We start from the raw sequence: 22,974 nt of genomic DNA, 5'->3' as shown, positions 1-22,974 counted from the left end.
GCATATTTCTTCTCTTAACTGATTTTTTAAAAATTGTATAAAACAGCATACATACATGAAGAAACGTGATATATATATTTGCCAAAAACAGCACAAAGGAGGAGATTAGGAGGAAAGCTATTCTAGGCTAAGGAAATGACTCCAGATGACAACTCAAATCCCCGGGAACCAACAGAGAGAAATAAGGTAAATAAGTAAATAGTGAATAAGGTTAACATGATAAAAGCTATAAATAAATACTTACACTCCTTTCTTGTCTCAGCTCCTTTAAAAGTCATAAAAATATTAAATAATAACAATGTTTTTGAATTTATAACATTCATGGATATAATATGTATAACAATACTACCACTGTATAACAAAAAGGAAACAGTTACATAGAAGTAACACTTCTATATCTCGCTGGCATTCAGTTACTATAAATTTGAAGCTGGTTTTCGTAAGTAAAGATGTATATGTGGGGGTTGGAGGAAGTGGAGAGATGCTGATCGAAGGGTACAGATTTCCAGTTATAAGATGAATAAATTTTGGGGAACTAATTTGCAGCATGATGACTATAGTTAACAAACTGAATTGTATACTTGAGAGTTGCTAAGAGAGTTGATCTTAAGTATTCTTACTACCAAGAAAAAGTAGCTGGGTGGTAATCATAATACAATATATACATGTATCAAATTATCACACTGTACATTCTATACTTATACAATGTGATATGTCAATTATATATCAATAAAGATGGGGCAAAAAAATGGGGGGGGGAATAGAGCAAAAAGAAAAAGAAAAGTATATGGTAAGCCTCAAAGAAACCACTAAGAAAAATAAAGTTTAAAAGTCATCACTGAGGGCTTCCCTGGTGGCACAGTGGTTGGAAGTCCACTTGCCAATATGGGGGATGTGGATTCGTGCCCCGGTCCGGGAGGATCCCATGTGCTGCAGAGCGGCTGGGCCCGTGAGCCATGGCTGCTGGGCCTGCACGTCCGGAGCCTGTGGTCCGTGGCAGGAGAGGCCACGGCAGTGAGAGGCCCGCATACCGCAAAAAAAAAAAAAAAAAAAAAAAAGGCATCACTGAAATTAAAATGCCATGAATGCACATGAAAATGAAAGCAGTAAAGGAGGAAGAGAGTATCTGAAAGACATGAGACATACATAAAAAACAAAAAGTAAAGTGATAGATGTAAATCTAGTTACAACAATTATGTTAAAATATGAATGGATTAAACAACAAAATCAAAGGCAGAAATTGTCTGACTAGATTAAAAAAGAGATCCAACTATACTCCCTATAAGAGACACACTTTACATTAAAACAAACAAACAGATATGAAAGAAAATGATGGAAAGAAGGTATATCGTGCAAACAGCAACCCTAAGAAAGCTGGGTGGCTATACAAATATCACACTATAAAACTGACTTTAAAACAAAAAATAAAAGTTACTAGAGATAAAAAGGGACATTTCATAATGATGAAGGGTCAATCCATCAGAAAGGTACAACAATTAAAAACACACATGCAAAAAAACAACCAAAAAACACATGCACCTAATAACAGAGTACCAAAATATATGAAGTAAAAACTGACAGAAATGAAGGGAGAAATAGGCAATTCAATAATATTTAGAGAGCTCAATACCCCACTTTCAATAATGCATGGGTACTAGATAGAAGATCAACAAAGAAACAGAAGACTTTAACACTATAAAAAACACTAAAAAACCTTACAGACATCTATAGAACACTCCACCTAACAATAAAATACACATTCTTCTCAAGTGCATACTGAACATTCTCCAGGACAGACCATATGCTAGGCTACAAAGCTTCAATAAATTTAAAAGGATTGAAGTAATTAATACAAAGTATGTTTTTTGACCACAATGGATTGAAACTAGAAATCATTAACAGAAATTTGGGAAACTCACAAATATGTTGAAATTAACACACCTAGATAACCAGTAAGTCAAATCAAAAGAGAAATCAGAAAACACTTTGAGATGAATGAAAATGAAGACACAACATACCATAACTTATGAGATGCAGCTAAAGCAGTGCTTAGAGGGAAATTTATAGCTCTTAATGCCTATAGTAAAAAAGAAGAAAGATTAATTACCTAACCATTCATCTTAAGACACTGAAAAAAGAAGAGCAAAAACTAAGCCTAGGGAATTCCCTGACGGTCCAGGGGATAGGACTTCGTGCTTTCACTGCTGACAGCCTGGGTTCGATCCCTGATCAGGGAACTAAGATCCCAGCAGCCGTGCAGCACAGCCAGGAAAAAAAAAAAAAAAACTAAGCCTAAAGCAAGCAAAAAGAAGGGAATAATAAAGATTAGAGCATATAATAATAAATGAAACCAAAATCTCATTCTTTGACAAAATCAACAAAATTGATAAACCTTCAGCTACACTAAGATAAAAAGAGAGATTGTTAAATTACTACTGACAAAGAATAAAAAGGACTAAAAGGAATATTATGAACTGTGTGCCAACAAATTAGAAAACCCAGAGGAAACAGACAAATTCCTAGGACATACACTACCAAAATTGATTCTAGAAGAAACAGACAATCTGAATAGACTCATAACAAGAAAAAGAATCATCCATCAATAAACTACCCATAAAGAAAAGCATAGGTCCCAAACGTTCATTGATCAGAAAGTGAAATATGGTTAAGATAGCAATATTCCCCAAATTGATCTACAGACTCAACATAATCTCTATCTGAACCCCACCTGACTTCTTTGTGACAAGAAGTCAGAACTGACAAATTCATAAAGAATTTCAAGGGATTTAGACTAGTCAAACAAACCTTGAAAAAGAAGAAAAAAGTTACCAATGTTAAAACTTGAACCGTTTGTTTTAAAATGGGTAATGTTATGTGAGTTTCGCCTCAATAAATTATTTTAAAAAACAAAGTCAGATAATAAAAAGTGTTGATGAGAATGTGGAGAAATAAGGACCTTCATATACTATCAGTGGAAATGTAAAATGGTGCAATGACTTTGGAAGACAGTCTGGCAGTTCCTCAAATAAACATAGAGTTTACCCTATGACCCAGCAATCCACCCTAAGGTATATACAGAAGCGAAATGAAAAGATGTCCACGCAGAAACTTGTATACAAATGTTCATAGCAGCGTTATTTATAATAGCCCCAAAGTAGAAACAATCTAAATGTCCATTACTGATGAATGGTAAACAAAATATTATATATGCATACAATGGAATACCATATTCCAAAATTGACTGTGGTGATTGTCACACATACCTATGAATGTAGTAAAATCCACTGAGCTGTGCGTTTTAAATGAGTGAATTATATGGTATGTGAATTTTATCTCAATAAAGCTGTTAAAAGTGTTCTGAGAGTAAGGAAGTAGCATCTTTACTTTTTCCTTTAAATTCCTAATGGTACTCACCTTTGCCATCACATAAATGGCACACATTAACAACTGGTCCAGATGTCTGTCCATCATAAGTTCAGGACACTGAATTATGGAGAATTCAAAGCAGGTCCAGATTTTTTTCCTCAGTTCATCTGAAATATCCAATTTAGCACAAAGGTCCCGAAGACGGACACCTGCTAAGTGATAAACCTAGTAGATAAACAAAAATATCTCAAACTTTGTTTATCTAACCCTTGTATTTCCCAAGCTCTAGAACTGGTAAGGGTACATTTTTCTTTAGAAAAATTACCTTTCTAAAGAAAAGCGATAAAGAGCTGGTCTTCCTGGGTCTAATATTGCTGCTGGTTAAAGGTAGGCCTTGTTTCTGCTGTTGTCCACCTGGGGAAATGTGTTGAATGGCCACCTGACCAGGGACTTGCAAGGTCGTTCCTGTCACCTGTTGAGAGCTTAAACTTCCAGCCAGGGCCTGAGCACTGAGGGGCTGGATAGAGCCAGTCACAGCTTGTGCCTGCCCCCCAACATTGACTTGGACTGGGAAGAATGTTATTCCTCCATTTTCATTGGCAATGCCTAAAATTTGTTTCAGAGAAAAAAAGCATGAAGAAAATGTTGATACTATAAGATTCTCCAGGCAGAGGTTTTCAATTATTTCCCCTCCCAACCCCTTTCCCCCACTCTTCTCTCATATCATCATTCCAGCCAAATTTCGAGTGACTTTCTAATAAGTGCCACAGAGAAGGAACGCAATATTCAACTCTGCCTTCCTTACCTTGTACAGGAATAGTCACTGTTTGTCCATTGTTGGCTGTGACAGTGGCTGTTGCCATGGTGACCAAAGTCTGTCCAGGAACTGGTGTGACAGAAACAGCTTCCCCAGATACATTCTGCACAGGGACAGCATTGACTAGAGGCTGTGGGGGGATGCGGCCAGGTGTCCCTCCATCAGTGGGGCTATCATTCTCAACAAATAGCCGCCTTCTGGTAGAGCTGGCTGTTGGGGAGCTGTACCTATCGTATAATGTGGTTGGAGACGTTATGCCTAGGGTTAAAAAAAAAAAAAAATCATTTAACTCAAGGAGACAGATCTGACTTCCATCCTAGAAGTGATGTTCACAACTAATTAGTGCTTGAAATACTATATAATCAAAAAACAAAAATTACAGGAGTCACATCATAGCTACATTCAGTGAATGAAAGTTCAACTGAATACTATTAAGAGCAAAACTTAAAGGAAGGATTTTTCTCTATGTGTCTCACAGTGTTCCCTTCTTCACTCCACCTTTTGCTAAATCAAACTAGACTTTGCCCTCCACTACCACAGGGTCCTGAGGACTGAGGGGCAATTTAAATAATTTTCTATTTTTCTACCATATCCAATTTCTACAGAACACTCATGTAAGATGTGATTTCACTGTAAAGATACTACTTGATAAGACTTGATGGATTTGATATTACTATGTATCATCTGGGAGCATTTACCCCCTGTTTTATGCATTTTTATCTTTGTCATTTTTTACATGTAGAAAGTTACTAAAATTCAGTTCGGTTCTTTAGCAAGAATGGACATACATGTTTTGGATTCAATTAAGCTTAGTTTATTTTTTTTTTAAACAACTTTACTGAGATATGATTCACACATATTTCACCCACTTAAATTGTACAATTCAGTGGTTCTCGGTATATTACTAGCTTTCTAAAATTGTGGTAAAATACGTATAGCATAGGACTTGGCATTTCACCTGCTGTTAAGTGTACAGCTCAGCGGCACTGCATTCACAGTGCTGTGCAAACACCAATAACATCTTTTCCAAAGCTTTTTCAACATCCCACACAGAAACTCTGTTAACCATTATACTTAAGTATTCACACCACTGTCTGAATTTTTGAGAGGCATCCCTTTCCCTCTTCCATGTCCAGCTGTAAAAACTGCACATCACTGGGTTTTAAATATTAAAATCTATGTAGGGAGTTCGTAAGAGGACTGACAGGAGCAGTTCTGACAGACTGTGGCTTAACATTATAATTTCCTGGTGATACAAAGGCAAATAAACGTACTAGATTTATATTTGGAACAAAGCTGCAGAGTTAGGAAGAATACATTAATTATGATCATTATCTCTGGATAAACAACAAGGTCCTATTGTATAGCACAGGGAACTATATTCAATATCCTTTGATAATCCATTATGAAAAAGAATATGTATAACTGAGTCACTCTGCTATACAGCAGAAATTAACACAACATTGTAAATCAACTATACTTCAATAAAATTTTTTTAAAAGTGTTTCAAGGACTTCCCTAGCGGTCCAGTGGTTAAGACTCCATGCTTCCAATGCAGGGGACACAGGTTTGATCCCTGGGTGGGGAACTAGGATCCCACATACCACGGGGCATGGCCAAAAAAAAAAAGTGTTTCAAATTATGATCGTTATCTCGTAAAATATTAAAAGCCCTCATGAAAATGGAGAAGTGATAAGTACAAAAAAATGAAGTTTAAAGTCAAGTCCTAATCCATTGATTAGGGAAGGAAAAACTCTACAGAAATAGGACTGAGGAAGACCAGCTATCAGATCTATGGGTCTGAGTGGATAATAAGCAGAAAAATAAACCATTAAGCCTTTATGCCTCCTCTTTCAAAAATGAGTAAGTTTTCATATAGATCATCCATATTCATTGAGTATGCACTGACACAGAGTGATTCCTCATTTTAAAACTGATCTTTCTTCTATAGCCAGTGCTTATCAATTACATTAAAAAGTTGATCTAGAAACAAGAATGTCCTTCTAATGCAATCCAAGGATTTAGAACTCTCTGGATTCACAGAATTGCTTTTTTTAAAAAGTAGTTTTATCTGATGTAAACTTAAACGTTGCACCTGGCAGATGTTATAAAGAACTGCCTAAAATGTAACCAGATGAAAAGCAAAATTTCTCTTTTCTGTACCTCAGGGCCAGCAATGCTGTTGTATTAACCAGGGTAGCACTGCTCAACTGACAAGAGTCAAAGCTGAACATGCTTGGGAATTCCCTGGCAGTCCAGTGGTTAGGACTTGCTTTCACTTCCACGGCCCGGGTTCAATCCCTGGTCAGGGAACTATGATCCCATAAGCTGCAAGGCACAGCCAAAAAAAAAAAAAAAAAAAAAAGCTGAACATGCTCAGGCCATTCAGTCCTCTTAACTCAATGGCTCATCTGTACCTAATTAGATCATACACTTTACCTTTAAGAAGATTTTTCTGTTTCTTCCGATTTTAAAAGTAATACATATTCATCTTTAAAAATTTACAGAAATCACCTAGAATTCTATTACCCAACAATAATCATTAATAGTTTGGTTTTTCCATTTCAGCCCTTTTGCATGCTTATAGAAAAAAGATACACTTAATAAATAGGAATCACATTACTATACAGCATTCTATCTATTTTAAAAGACACTTGACTTTTCACGCATTTTCCCGTGTTCTTTAATATTTTTCAAAAGCGTTAAAGTGATCCATGTGGTACTATAATGTACAGAATATTTTCTTCTATATACACCCTACTAACTTCACTTGTAGTTTTAGATGGAATTTAAATCTCCAGATGCTAGGCCCCAAAATACTTCCCTTAATATTTTAAACTTACTTCTTCCAAGTCCTCCAGCATCAGCACGAACTTCACTCACCCTTCTGGGAGTCAAAGGGGAGCCAGCAATACAAATTTCATCCGCTCTTTCCAGGTTCTGAGGTGGCATGACCTATTAGGGAATGTTTACACAGAATGCCATTATTCAAAAGAGTATTTTAATTAGAAATATAATAATAATCTAAGGCAAAAGAAAACTATCTTGGCTCATCAGTTATTCCACCTAAATAAAATCCCCTGTATTTTCCACTTTCATACTGAAGTTAAAAAAAATTCTGGCAGGCTTAAAAAATTCAAATCTAATAATTGGACACTAAATATAAATTAACCTTCATTACTGATTTAGAGAATTAGACAACCATTTTAAGGTATTGAAACTTGATTAGAAAATCAAGAAAGAACACTGAACTCTTACTCTGTCACTGAAACCTTGGGGCAGTCACAAATTATTTCTGACTCTTGGTTCCTCTTAGATATAGGGGTGATTGTACCAAATTAAACCCAGCTATTACCCTCCCATACTTATGAGGAAGATGCTAAGTTTAACTGTGGTCGGTGAAAGAGAATTATGAATAGACTATATATTGATATACTTTTATCATAGAAAGATGTTAACATCTTTTCACAAACCTCTTCACATGTAGGAACTCTGTTTTCATTGTCTCTAATTCTGTCCCAGAGTGGAGACTCTGGTTTCCATGCCAAATGATCCAAGATCTGTTCTTCAATCTGATTAAGGTGTTTTACCACCTCTCTACAAAGGCCATCTTCTGCTCTAATGAATACTTCTATCACCTGAAATTTTTAAAAATGTCTTGGTTTGTTTAGTAACAACAATTTTTTAACAAAAAAAATTGTTCAAGTGCAAAAGCAAAATTGGTAAACTTATTTAAGTTTTTTTACATATTTATAGAAACAAAAAAGTCAATTTATCAAAAATTACAAGTTTAAAGACTAGTACTATTTTGAAACAGGTACTCTTCCTTTCACTATCTTTATAAATAATTATTTAAACTGCATGTATGAATTATATAAAATCTTTTGTATAGTGATACATTTCAAAGATCTTTAAATTAAAAATTTCAAAAATCTTTAGAAAACATGCCTTGTCTATTGAGATTAAAAAACATTACTCAAAATTTCATATTTATTTATTTATATAGTTATTTATTTATTATTTTATTTTTGGCTGCATTGGGTCTTTGTTGCTGCTCATGGGCTTTCTCTAATTGCGGTGAGGAGGGGTTACTCTTCACTGTGGCGCACGGGCTTCTCATCGTGGTGGCGTCTCTTGTGATGGAGCACGGGCTCTAGGCGCACGGGCTTCAGTAGTTGTGGCACGCGGGCTCAGTAGTTGTGGCTTGCCGGCTTAGCTGCTCTGCGGCAGGTGGGATCTTCCCGGACCAGGGCTCGAACCCGTGTCCCCTGTATTCACAGGCAGATTCTTAACCACTGCACCACCAGGGAAGTCCCAAAATTTCACATTTAAAAACTCTGAGCATTCAGTTTATGCCATTATAAAAATTAGTTTTGACTACTGTAGGAGAATTAAATCCATACACTAAATCAATATTAAGAGGGAAACCAAATCAATGCTATAATTCTGTGCCTCTATATAGTATGTGAAAAGGAGTTTTTTTTTTTTTTTTGAAAGACACTTTCACTTAATTTTCATAAAATAAAAAAGAAGGTTGTGGGGATTTCCCTGGTGGTCCAGTGGTTAAGAATCTGCCTTCCAATGCAGGGGACGCAGGTTCGATCCCTGGTCGGGGAACTAAGATCCCACGTGCCGCAGGGCAACTAAGCCTGTGCACCACAACTACTGAGCCTGCGCGCCTCAATGAAAGCTCTCGTATGGCGCAACGAAGATCCCGTGTTGTCGCAACTAAGCCCTGATGCAGCCAAATAAATAAGTCAAAATTTTTTTTAAAAAAAGAAGGTTGCTATCACGATTAGCTAGTGATATGTTTGCTACTTTTCTAAAACCTTCTTAGCGCATAAAATGAAAGTATTCTAAAAGACTTTATCAGACAAAAGGAGGAATTATATGAAACTTTTACACAAAATAAGTCTATACAATACATTGAAAGTATATAGTTCTTAAGACTCCTATTTCTTCTCTGCTCCCCATTTAGAGTGGAAATTATTAAATATGTAATTAAAAATAGAAGAAATGTACTCATATATTAAAATGAATTAGATGGCTAACCACAGGAAGTGGATCTCATCCACAATTTCCTCATCAGTTTCAGATTTTTAAAAATACCTTGTAAAAATGATAAAGTGGTACATCAAATATTTCAGTAATACATGGAAAATTCCCAGGAGGCTTATAAGAAAAAGTGACGACCTCAAGGCAGCAGGCCAAGAGCGATCTGTGGAATGCATCTTGTTCCAGAATGCCCTATTAAAAAAAACGAAGCTTTAACATTTAGAAACCTTTATATACCCTTCTGTATGTTTTCAAAATAAAAAAAACTGTCCTAAAACAGCCTTTTAAATTCCTACAACCGTATACAGCCATATAATATTTTTATTGAAGTACAGTTGATTTACAATATTATATTAGTTTCAGGTATACAGCCTAGTGATTCAGTATTTCTGCAGATTATACTCTAAATAAAGTTATTACAAGATAATGGCTATAATTGACTGTGTTATACAATATATCCTTGTTGCTTACCTATTTTTATACATAGTAGTTAGTATCTGTTAATCCCATATGCCTAATTTGCCCCTTCCCCCTTCCCTCTCCCCTTTGATAACCCAAGTTTGTTTTCTATATATGTGAGTCTGTTTCTGTTTTGCATAGTTTTTAGATTCCATATGTAAGTGATATAATACTGTATTTTTCTTTCTGTCTGATTTATTTCACTAAGCATAATAATCTCTAGGTCCATCCATGTTGCTGCAAATGGCAGAATTTCACTCTATTTTATGGCTCAGTAACATTCCATTGTATACACAGCCATATTTTTATATAGAATAAGAGAAGTGTGAATAGTTACAAGGAGTTAGAACAATTATTTGTCAATTTTACAATTTTCTCTAAAATGTTATTTAAAAATTAATTTTTAAAAAATTATTTTTATTGATGTCATTAAAAGTAATATCACTTGTACAATCTAGAAAAATTATCTTAGCCAAAGATCAATGGTTGAATGTTTATGTTAAATTCCTATATAGTCAATACTCAATTTATTCTATACATGGCTTGAATTAAAATTCTGTTATTTAAAAACCTCAATTAAGGTTAAGTCTGAACGTTTTAATCCTTGACTACAGAGTCTTACTACCCACAGAAACTGCTGCAATGAGAAACACTAAGTGGGGGACTGGAGGTAAGAGGACTCAGAACACAAGTTTTCTTAGATGCCAATCTTATTCCCTCAAAGCCATGTATTATTTTTTCAATAATGGCTTTTTTTTTTGGTGGGTGGGGCTGAAAGGAAACTACATTTTATTGTGGTGCTCAGTACATTAGCTATTTACTCACAGATAAATCCATGTCTCCCAGTCTTTTTTGTTCCTGCTCAATAACAGATTCTAACACTTTATAGTAAAGCATCTCTGCAAAACGAAAATGTTTGCTGGCAATTTCTGCATAAATAATAAAAAACACAAAAATCACATGCAAAGAACACAAATACTGGGGAAAATGAGGATCCATCCCATTCCCTACAGCAGAATAAAATTTAAAAACCAACCCAACACTTCATATACATGCACTTCCTACAGTTGCTATTTCAATCATCCCTAAGATTCCTTAATTTCATCTTCATGGTAACACTGAAATTTTTCTAAAATTGTGAAATGAAGTTTGCACATAAAAACTGCAATAGCATTCCATCAAGATTCACACTTTTTTTTTTTTTTTGTATTTTGAATAGAGCAGCTCTATGCTAAGACATATGTAATTGGTTTATTATTCCACTCCTACTTGGTATTCATACTTCATGACATCAAACAACTCCAATGGGTCTGGGCATGTAACAACTATTATATTCTGTCCTTGTTCTTACCATTTTGAAGAATCACTATAGTTCTATACTGAAAATCCAGTCTACAAATGAAAACCAAAGATTTTTTTAAAGTGCCAGAAGTCCAACATAATAGAGGTTATCAGTCTAAAATTTCTCTCTTATTGAGAATGGCCCAGAAATCAGTTGGTTGACAGAAAAATTGGACATCCATATTCTGGCCCTCAGTCTAAAGTCAAATTTTTTCTTCATATTTCTGACTCGGTTTCCAAGAAAGGAATGCATGTAGTTAAAGTTCAAAGATGAGAACAATATAGATAATATTAAGCCTTACCTTTAGCACAATTACTGATATCCTCATCTGGCTGGGAATGCTGAGAATATATTTCATACATTTCTTTCAATCTGTTGGCTATAGCCTGGGTTGGATCTCTGGAACATGTCCTAAAAAAATAAGAAGAAATTATCTGATTTAAAGGTTTTGTCAAGTCACAAAGTGATAAACTATTTACAACTCTGTAATTTCAGAGTAATTTTAACCTGTAAATATAAAATACTTCAAAGAGAAACTATACACTTCCCTATTAATCCAGGAGATCCCATAATTCCTTATCAAAGGTGTTAGTATTACCATTTGAATGAAAAAATATTTCTTTCATGGAGCTGTACCTTTTACTGCAGTTAAGTTTAGGAACTTTGACTGGTGCCTATTTGATGTGCATGACCCACCTAGCCTACACATCTGCAATCACTGATGACAAACAAAACTGCCCTCAACTGTTTCCCTAGAGGGCAGTACATCTCTTATTAAGAACTCCTAGAAAAAAACAGAGTGAAGGGGTATATGATCTATACTACAACAAACTTATATAAATCATTACTGGCATTCTACATTTTCTCCTCTAAAATGAAGTTTATTTCATTGATTTTTTTTTTTTTTACTAGAAAGGCAATATATGTTCGATGCAGAAGCATAATACATTAGATGATCACCATGTGGGCTTTTGTAACAACTATGTCTTTATCTCGATCATAAACATAAATATTCTCTATAAAAATGCAGCAAGTTTAGAAAATTATAAAGGAAATATAATCAATTATAATCCTGGTAGAGATGGCTACTGAATATCATATGCAAGCAGAATTTTATTTATGAACATACACAGAGGTTACAAAAACAGGACCCTTTGGTTTTACCTAGTAGCTACTGGCAATATTTAACTCCACTAATGGTTATTTAAGATTAAAGAAGCTGCTACTCCTAGTTAGAGACTGTAAAGAGATCTGGAAGACATAACAGTTAAGACAGGCTTCTAAAATGTATTTATGAAATGCTTCTGAATTCTAGGTAAACAAGGACCATCTGAGAAATATGACTTAGGAAGAGGCCATACAGACAAACCCTGTTGGGTGTCAATCACAATCAAGTTTGTGAATAAAGTAGACTTCATGAAAATGTACAGGAAAATTAGTCAGCCTTGGTATTTAATAAGTCTAGCTATGAATGGGAAATTATTTTATGTTTATACAGAGCTTTCTTACACCATATCACCAGAAATCAAATTGGCTCCTATAGAGTCTACATCATTAAATCATAAATTTTTAGGAACAGGAGCAGTCTTGGAAGTAACTTTGTCAAATAAATTTGCCAAAAATTATGCACAGGTAATGAAATTCAGTCTATTGTGTTTTTCACTAATGCTTCCTGATATTCCTACTAGTATCAGACAGATCAAAGGAACTAAAGGTAGTTGACTTCCTTTTCAGGCTAAGGGTGTTTTATAAAACTTAGAAAGTTACAGTGGTTTTACATTGGTTATGAATCTAACTGGCTATCTTTTCAAATCTGACCAACCCTTCAGAAATTTGCTCAGGTCCAATCCTCTTCCTGAAGCTCTTTGACAAACACCCATCTTTACACATCCCCCGCTTCCCTGAAATCTTAAGAGAGAACAACTGGTAATAGATAGTTTGGTGCTTTATTCTACAGTGTCTAGTGTTATTAGTTACTATCTCCTGAACTATGTTAAAAAATAATCGAGAGCTATGGACTGAATGTTTGTGTTGCCCCCCTCCTTACCCCCTGCCCCAAATTTATATGTTGAAATCTAATCCCCAATGTGATGGTGTATGGAGGTGGGGCATTTGGGAGGGATTAGGTCATGAGGGTGGAGTCCTCATGAATGGAATTAGAGCCCTTATAAAGGAGACCCTAGAGAGCTCCTTTGCCTCCTTCTGCTACATGAGGACACAGCAAAAGACAGCTATCTATGAACCAGGAAGCAGTCCTCACCAGACACTGAATCCGTTAGCACCCTGATCTTGGACTTCCAGCCTCTAGAACTGTGAGAAATTTATTTCTGTTGTTTATAAGCAGTCTACCATATTCTGTTATAGCAGCCCAAGAAGACTAAGATACTGAGAAAGAAAGGGTCATTTTCTATTCATACGTTTTATATTGCTATGTCCTCTAAAGACTAACAACAGAACTGAGCATGCAATTGATATAAAATTATCAATGGGTGAATTAAGGCACAAAGGGTGAAAAATTAAAATAGAAAATTGGAAAATAGTCAACAACCAAATCTTAGAAGACAAGAATGGCTCAAACTAACCTTAGAATCTGTTCCAGTTTCTCACTTGGTGCATTCCTGAGGCCTGTGAGCATGGTGTGAAGACGACTCAAGCTATGTGTAGCTGTAGAAACTGGAGTCACACAAGGGCTGTTACCCTTAATGTACCTCACACCAGTAAGTGGGGTAGAGATCCTAAGTGCTTTAGACTAAAGAGGAGGAAAAAGAACATTATTTTAGGTCAAAAAGACCTAAACTACTTTCAATTACTTCATGAATGGGAATTTCAAGCTAATCAGAACTTTATATTATCAATAAATATTAGTGATTTCTGTCATTGTTCTTGGAATTTAAATGTTACACCACCAAGAGCCACGACTATCCATGTGAAATTGTGTGAAAGGACAATCTGCACTTTAGACAACTAAGAAGTTTGTCTCTTAAAAGTTAAATGTTTATGGGAATTCCCTGGCAGTCCAGTGGTTAGGACTCCACACTTTCACTGCTGAGGGCCTAGGTTCAATCCCTGGTCAGAGAACTAAGATCCCACCAACCACACCGTGTGGCACAGCCAAAAAAAAAAGTAAAAATAAAATAAAAGGTTAAATGTTTAAGATAAGGCATAGTTCCCTATTATTCCTCCTTCAAAACTTAAGCTTGGAGCTTCCCTGGTGGCACAGTGGTTGAGAGTCCGCGTGCCGATGCAGGGGACACAGGTTCGTGTCCCGGTACGGGAAGTTCCCACATGCCGCGGAAAAGCTGGGCCCGTGAGCCATGGCCGCTGAGCCTGCGTGTCCGGAGCCTGTGCTCTGCAACGGGAGAGGCCACAACAGTGAGAGGCCCGTATACCACAAAAAACAAAAACTTGAGCTTGAAGGCAAACATAAGCATGAAAATATTAAGGCTATCTCTGACAAACAGAATTTCACCGTTCCCATCTACTGCTATTTTTGTAATTACTCAAAGATTGACAAAGGAAAGCTGAGAATAAATCTGGCCCAAATGAAATCCATGATTTAATAAAAGCTCATCTAAATAATCAAATTTGGACTGTCCTGGTGGCGCAGTGGTTAAGAATCCACCTGCCAATGCAGGAGACATGGGTTCAAGCCCTGGTCCGTGAAGATCCCACATGTCGTGGAGCAACTAAGCCCGTGCGCCACAACTACTGAGCCTGCGCTCTAGAGCCTGTGAGCCACAACTGCTGAGCCCATGTGCCACAACTACTGAAACCCATGTGCCTAGAGCCCATGCTCCACAACAAGAGAAGCCACCACAATGAGAAGCCCCCACAATGCAACAAAGAGTAGCCCCAGTTCGCCGCAACTAGAGAAAGCCCACGCGCAGCAACGAAGACCCAACACAGCCAAAAATAAATAAATAAAATAAATTTATAAAAAAATAAAAAATAATCAAATTTGCTTCACAGAGAGGATAAAACAAACATTCTTAGATGCAGAATACAACCTGATGCAGAACAGCCTTCTTCAGTCTTCTTGCCCTTCTTTACCTTTAGTTACTAGAACCTATCACAGTTTTTCCCCCCAAAGCAGACAGATCTTCAGAGAAATAAGTTTAAGTGAAATTCTTGAACACAAATATGAAAAAGATATAACTTAACGTCAAGAGTTTAAGCATGAATACATAGGCTATAAATTTAAGAAAACTGAAATCGTATCAAGTATCTTTTCCGACCACAACGCTATAAGACCAGATATCAATTACAGGAAAATATCTGTAAAAAATACAAACACATGGAGGCTAAACAATACACTACTTAATATCCAAGAGATCATTGAAGAAATCAAAGAGGAAATCAAAAAATACCTAGAAACAAGTGACAATGAAAACACGACGGCCCAAAACCTATGGGAGGCAGCAAAAGCAGTTCTAAGAGGGAAGTTTATAGCAATACAATCCTACCTTAAGAAACAAGAAACATCTCAAATAAACAACCTAACCTTGCACCTAAAGCAATTAGAGAAAGAAGAACAAAAAACACCCAAAGTTAGCAGAAGGAAAGAAATCATAAAGATCAGATCAGAAATAAATGAAAAAGAAATGAAGGAAACGATAGCAAAGATCAATAAAACTAAAAGCTGGTTCTTTGAGAAGATAAACAAAATTGATAAACCATTAGCCAGACTCATCAAGCAAAAAAGGGAGAAGACGCAAATCAATAGAATTAGAAGTGAAAAAGGAGAAGTAACAACTGACACTGCAGAAATACAAAGGATCATGAGAGATTACTACAAGCAACTATATGCCCCAAAAATGGACAACCCGGGGGCTTCCCTGGTGGCGTAGTGGTTGAGAGTCCGCCTGCTGATGCAGGGGACACAGGTTCGTGCCCCAGTCCAGGAGGATCCCACATGCCACGGAGCGGCTGGGCCCGTGAGCCATGGCTGCTGAGCCTGTGCGTCTGGAGCCTGTGCTCTGCAATGGGAGAGGCCACAACAGGGAGAAGCCTGTGTACCGCAAAAAAAAAAAAAAAGGACACCCTGGAGAAATGGACAAATTCTTAGAAATGTACAACCTTCCAAGACTGAACCAGGAAAAATAGAAAATATGAACAGACCAATCACAAGCACTGAAATTTAAACTGTGATTAAACATCTTCCAAGAAACAAAAGCCCAAGACCAGATGACTTTACAGGCAAATTCTATCATTTAGAGAAGAGCTAACACCCATCCTTCTCAAAATCTTCCAAAATATAGCAGAGGGAGGAACACTCCCAAACTCATTCTACGAGGCCACCATCACCCTAATACCAAAACCAGACAAAGATGTCACAAAGAAAGAAAACTACAGGCCACTAACACTGATGAACATAGATGCAAAAATCCTCAACAAAATACTAGCAAACAGGGCTTCCCTTGTGGCACAGTGGTTAAGAGTCCACCTGCCAATGCAGGGGATACAGGTTTGAGCCCTGGTCCGGGAAGATCCCACATATGACGGAGCAACTAAGCCCATGCGCCACAACTACTGAGCCCGTGAGCCACAACTACTGAGCCGGTGCACCTAAAGACCGTGCTCCACAATAAGAGACGCCACCGCAATGAAAAGCCCATGCACTGCAACAAAGAGTAGCTCACTGCAAGTAGAGAAAGCCTGCACGTGGCAACAAAGACCCAATGCAGCCAAAAACAAATAAACAAAATTTTTGCAGCTGTATTTACAATAGCCAGGACATGGAAGCAACCTAAGTGTCCATTAACAGATGAATGGATAAAGAAGATGTGGCACATATATACAATGGAATATTACTCAGCCATAAAAAGAAACGAAATTGAGTTATTTGTAGTGTGGTGGATAGACCTGGAGTCTGTCATACAGAGTGGTAGTCAGAAAGAGAAAAACAAATACCGTATGCTAACACATATATATGGAATCTGAAAAAAAAAAAAAAAAAAAAAATGGTCATGAAGAACCTAGGGGCAAGACAGGAATAAAGACACAGACCTACTAGAGCATGGACTTGAGGATATGGGGAGGGGGAAGGGTAAGCTGGGACAAAGTGAGAGAGGGGCATGGACATATAGACACTACCAAACGTAAAATAGATAGCTAGTGGGAAGCAGCCGCATTGCACACGGAGATCTGCTCGGTGCTTTGTGACCACCTAGACGGGTGGGATAGGGAGGGTCGGAGGGAGGGAGATGCAAGAGGGAAGAGATATGGGGACATATGTATATGTATAATTGATTCACTTTGTTATACAGCAGAAACTAACACACCATTGTAAAGCAATTATACTCCAATAAAGATGTTAAAAACATACATAGGCTAATAAAATATCTTTTCTAATTTTTCCAACAAACTCTGAAAGGTTAAGATAGCTAAAGAGTTTTTTACTATTCAAGATAGACTATATTTCCCTATGTATTAAATGTGCTTATTCTAGAGATAGTTGTAAAAACACCCAGCAAAATTTTTACCTGGCAACAGAACTATTCAAGTTTCATGAGATACAGAAAAACACAGTAATTTGCCATACAGAAATAAATCTATATGTGTTTTCTCTGTGAATTAAACAAGAGTAGAGCCAAGACTTTCACTTTGTTTCAAAGAAATTAATTCTGTAATTTTTTTTAGGTCAATAAGATGATCTACGTAGATTAACTACATTCAGAAGATTTCTCCCTATATTTAACAGCTTTTCTTACAGCCACCTTCTTCCCTGTTTATGAACCAGTGCATTGCTGGGAGGAGAAGCAACAGCAGCCAGCAGCATCTTACCACGTGGCCCACAGGTAGCAGCACTTCCACAAAGGAAATGACATACGACGACCACAAACAACTTCCTGCCTGTAGTCCTCAAGGTCAGCATGGGGCTTCTTGGTAGCCCTGTTTAAGTTCTTAGTTTAAAGCTTCCTGTGCATTCTGATCAAGAAGAGTCTCTCTTTAACTTCTTAGACCTCTTTTATTGTCTATCAACTCATACTACTAGGTAACCTCTCTTAATTCCATGGCTTTAAAAGCCATCTGTATCCTAATGACACTATATATATCCTAAGGGTATATATATATATATATACAGCCCTTACTTTTGCTGTGAGCTCTAGTCTTGTACCTCTAAATGGCCTGTTTAACTCCTCTACTAGAATATTTAAAAGACATCTCACCCTTAACGTGCTCATAACTCTAACTCTTGATTTTTTCCCCACTAGACTTGTTCTTTCCCCTCAATAAATGTCAATAGTAAATATTTATGGAATGCCTACAAGCACTGAATACAACACTGGTCATAGACCTCATAAAGCTTATATTCTAATGCAGGGAGACAGATAATAAACAATCCATCTATCCTTCCTTCCTTTCTTCCTCTCTCCCTCTCTTCCTCCCTCTCTTTCTCTCCTTCTCTCTCTCTCTCTCTATGTATTTATTATCTTGAGACAATCAATTCTTTATTTCTACCTACCTACCTACCAACCATCAGACACTGATAAATACTATCAGGAACACTAATGGCAAAATAAGGGGGAAAGCAAGTCCTGAGGTAGGGGAGGATGCTAGTGGTTATTATTTTATATAGTAGTCAGGTTATCAGAGATCTGAAGGAAGCGAGGAAGTAAACCACATGAGCATCTTGAAGAAACTTGCTCTAGGCTGAGAAAACAGCAGGAGCAAAGGCTTTGAGTTGGGAGTATGCTTGGCATATGTGAAGAAAGAAAAAGGAGGTTAATGTGGCATGAGTGGAAAGGGTGAGGAGGAAAGTGGTGGGAGATGAATTCAGAGAGGTAGCACGGCTAGATCACTGAAGACTTTTTAGGCATTTGTAAGGACTTTAGCTTTTATACCATTCACCCAACTGGAGTCATCACTGTTTTCTTTCCTTTTACACCCTAGATCCAAGCCATCAGTAAATTCCAGGATATTCATAGCTATTTTGTTCACTGACATAGCCCCAGTGTCCAGGACACAATCTGACATACAGCATACCTTGAGAATATTTGTTGAATGAGAAAGCAAACCAGTCTTAAGTCTGGTCTTACAGGTGAGTTACCCCTTGGAATTAGCTACACTGCCTCTGGAAGCACCTGTCAGAAGGTGCTTATTTTCTGTTGTATGAACACCACACAACAGAAGGGAAACTCCTAGTCGCCATCATCCTAAGTGTCTGCATGAAATATACATATGATCCTGAAACTCAGTTTAACAGAACTTTCTTAAAGACTACAGATTCTCAGTTTCTCTAGTCTCTTAGATGAAGGTACCAATTTGGGTCAATCAACATTTTCTAAACACTTACTATGTTCAATATGGGCTGTATTCTCAAAACCAACAATCATCAGCATGATACATTCATTTACATTTATATTAAATTCTTTTTCCCAGATCTAACCAAAAATTTTGAAAGTCAAGGTTGACAAAATTTAAAACAGTAAACATAGAGATAACTTTTTTTTTTTGGTCCTCAAAAGTGTTTTTTTGTTTGTTTGTTTTGGTTTTTTTTGCAGTACACGGGCCTCTCCCGTTGCGGAGCACAGGCTCCGGACGCACAGGCTTGGCGGCCATGGCTCACGGGCCCAGCCGCTCCGCAGCATGTGGGATCTTCCCGGACCAGGGCACGAGCCTGTGTCCCCTGCATTGGCAGGTGGGCTCTCAACCACTGCGCCACCAGGGAAGCCCCAAAAGTGTTTTTTGTTTGTTTGTTTTGATTTACATCTTTATTGGAGTATAATTGCTTTACAATGGTGTGTTAGTTTCTGCTGTATAACAAAGTGAATCAGTTATACATATACACATGTTTCCATATCTCTTCCCTCTTGCGTCGCCCTCCCTCCCACCCTCCCTATCCCACCCCTCCAGGCGGTCAAAAAGCACCGAGCTGATCTCCCTGTGCTATGCGGCTGCTTCCCACTAGCTATCTATTTTATGTTCGGTAGTGTCTATATGTCCATGCCACTCTCTCACTTTGTCCCAGCTTACCCTTCCCCCTCCCCATATCCTCAAGTCCATTCTCTAGTAGGTCTGTGTCTTTATTCCTGTCTTACCCCTAGGCTCTTCATGACATTTTTTTTTTCTTAAATGCCATATATATGTGTTAGCATATGGTATTTGTTTTTCTCTTTCTGACTTACTTCACTCTGTATGACAGACTCTAGGTCCATCCACCTCATTACAAATAGCTCAATTTCATTTCTTTTTATGGCTAAGTAATATTCCACTGCATATATGTGCCACATCTTCTTTATCCATTCATCCGATGATGGGCACTTAGGTTGTTTCCATCTCCTGGGAGATAACTTTTTCAATTAAGATAAGTAGGATGTGAATTTTCTTTTTCACACTGGAAGCAAGTAAAACGCATCTACACACACAATTACCAAAATAAAATAGAACCTCTGGCATGCCTGCTCCTGTATTTCCACTCTTCTGGCATGGCTCAACTCACCTTGTCAAAGTGCTGCTGCAAGATGCTTTTCATCTGCACCCTTTCAGCAGTCTCTGTTCCTGAACCAGTATTCAAACACCTTGAGAGGGTCCCAATTTCCTCTTCAGCATCCTCTCCAAGAAAGATCCGCTCATCTAAATTCCCAACAGATAAAACATACTCCTCATAGGCCTTATTGATGGCTTTACTATAGGGGAAAAAAAATAGGCAAAATGTATACTCACAGAACTGCCATTTCAGTTGTTTTAGGCTACTTGTTTCATTTTTTCATTTACTAAAAATTCTAATAATTTTGTAAAAGTTAAGTTTTAGTGGGATCACTGTTAATTATAAAAACTGAGGAGTATAAAATACAAGCCTGCTCCATTATGCTCATGCATTGTACAGTAAGTATACTTTGGTGACAGTATTTCAGGATGGGTATCCTGTACCAAGCTGCCTGGTAGGTACAGCTTCTGGTGAGAAGCCTAATTATCTTTCTTAGCTGCTCCAGGCAAGTTTGGAGACCTAAGTACTTCCACATCATCATTCTTCCCCTGTGTAGTTCCAAAAGAATTTCTTTATTTCAAAAATCATGATCCAAAAGCTTAACTATTAAAGCTTTAAAGAACGGCCATACAGTTTTCAATAAATCTAAAACATGTGCTTCGAGTAACAGTTGACAGAATTTTTTATTGCATCCCTATATTCTGCCACAAGACATATTCTAAATTTCCAGGATACAAACAATAAAAACATGAAACTCGGGCTTCCTTGGTGGCACAGTTGTTAAGAATCCGCCTGCCAATGCAGGGGACACGGGTTCGAGCCCTGGTCCGGGAGGATCCCACATGCCACGGAGCAAGTAGGCCCGTGTGCCGCAGCTGCTGAGCCTGAGCTCTGGAGCCCGTGAGCCACGGCTGCTGAGGCCTGCGCGCCTAGAGCCCATGCTCCGCAACAAGAGAAGCCACCACAATGGGAAGCCTGCACACCACAATGAAGACCATCCCCTGCTCGGCACAACCGCGCGCAGCAATGAAGACCCAGCGCAGCCAAAATAAATAAATTAAATAAATTAAAAAAAAAAAACAAAAACATGAAACTCTGAGGTTTCCTAGGTACATAATTTAAAACATTAAAGTACGTTTATAACAGAAGTACTCACAAACTCTCTCCAAAATTCCCAGGTTCTAAAAAACCAGTAAGATTTTCTTCTTTTCCCTTAAGGAGCTATGATGAAAGAAAAGATCCTTAAGTCATCGTATTAAATCAAGTCTTTGCCCAGAAGATATTTGCAAATTACTTCTTTACTACTTACAAACCTTTTTTTCATAAAGTTTCCTAATATAAGGTTTCCAGAAATGTTCCTTTATTCCCTTTGCTTCCAAAACTAGGCCGTCATGTAAGGAACAGAGTTTCTCAATGACACAAGGTGGGTCGGAAGAAGGTTTAGAATCCTTAGCGTGAAAATCTTCAGATAGACCTGTGATGGGTAAAATCATAGAGATAGCAGGTAGCATTCCATAAACCAAACTGTAATAAACTAAAATATAAATAATAGAGAGTCTAATCAGCACTTGAGTTAGCATATGAGTGTACAGGAAATAGTGTAAGGGCCTAATTTGACTCTATTTAAATATACTTCAAAAACAGCAAATAGAGGTAAAGCGTATCACTGCTCAAAAGATTTCGGTTATTCAGTTATCTACCTGGAGATGGTTAAAAAAGAAAAACTAAAAAAATAATTTAGTATATTGCTATAAGATCTAAAAACCAGAAAAATAAAATTTTGCCAATAAGCGTTACATTCAAATAAAAATAGCACCTTGAAAAAAATTACTGTTCAAAGTACACACTCTTTATATACTTTGATTTAATTATATTATATGTATTTATCATATTAATTTACAGCCCTTGTTCTAGACTCAATGCAAGAGAAATAAAAAAGAGGGAATAAAATGAAGGGAAGCAGCTATATAGAAATATAAAAGGGAGTTAGGAGGGAAATAAAAGGACAGAATACAGAGAACATTAAACTTACCAAACCAGAAGCAACTGAAGTAATTAACTCCACTAACTTTAAAAATCTACCTTGAGATTCAGACAAGCTGAAATTCTAATTGTAACCACCCCACAACTGACAATCACTCAGAATCCTACCAAGGTATTATTCAAATAGCAGCAGCATTATATAATAGCTCAATAAATACTTTTTTTTTTTTCCTGCGGTACGCGGGCCTCTCACTGCTGTGGCCCCTTCCGCTGCGGAATACAGGCTCCGGACGCGCAGGCTCAGTGGCCATGGGTCACGGGCCCAGTCGCTCCGTGGCACGCGGGATCCTCCCGGACCGGGGCACGAACCCGCGTTCCCTGCATCGGCAGGCGGACTCCTAACCACTGCGCCACCAGGGGAGCCCAATAAATAATTTTTAATATTTGCTTTATACATAATTGGTCTCTTATTGTATATCATTCATAGAAATTATATACCTTAAAGCCTATGGATTGCCAAAA

The 22,974-nt window shown here is 37.3% G+C and overlaps 1 protein-coding gene across 2 annotated transcripts in view; it reads right to left on the bottom strand.

The window, feature by feature from the left end:
- RBL2 (RB transcriptional corepressor like 2) overlaps window positions 1-22,974 on the bottom strand; it is a 43,407-nt gene that overhangs the window by 7,938 nt on the left and 12,495 nt on the right. For both annotated transcript variants that reach the window (XM_024747372.1, XM_024747373.1), the window contains exons 6-17: window positions 21,783-21,943; window positions 21,626-21,690; window positions 20,482-20,668; window positions 13,622-13,788; window positions 11,341-11,450; window positions 10,523-10,626; window positions 9,293-9,430; window positions 7,657-7,821; window positions 7,027-7,138; window positions 4,172-4,441; window positions 3,692-3,972; window positions 3,415-3,591 (exon numbers count right to left, since the gene is read on the bottom strand). In XM_024747372.1, coding sequence (XP_024603140.1) covers window positions 3,415-3,591; window positions 3,692-3,972; window positions 4,172-4,441; window positions 7,027-7,138; window positions 7,657-7,821; window positions 9,293-9,430; window positions 10,523-10,626; window positions 11,341-11,450; window positions 13,622-13,788; window positions 20,482-20,668; window positions 21,626-21,690; window positions 21,783-21,943 — 1,937 coding nt within the window. The remainder of the gene's footprint in view (window positions 1-3,414; window positions 3,592-3,691; window positions 3,973-4,171; window positions 4,442-7,026; window positions 7,139-7,656; window positions 7,822-9,292; window positions 9,431-10,522; window positions 10,627-11,340; window positions 11,451-13,621; window positions 13,789-20,481; window positions 20,669-21,625; window positions 21,691-21,782; window positions 21,944-22,974) is intronic.

The sequence above is a fragment of the Neophocaena asiaeorientalis genome, unplaced genomic scaffold (genome assembly GCF_003031525.2).
Source record: "Neophocaena asiaeorientalis asiaeorientalis breed wild unplaced genomic scaffold, Neophocaena_asiaeorientalis_V1.1 scaffold438, whole genome shotgun sequence".
NCBI lineage: Eukaryota > Metazoa > Chordata > Mammalia > Artiodactyla > Phocoenidae > Neophocaena > Neophocaena asiaeorientalis.
The sequence above is the reverse complement of the archived record's forward strand: the minus strand, read 5'-3'. Positions and strand labels throughout refer to the sequence as shown.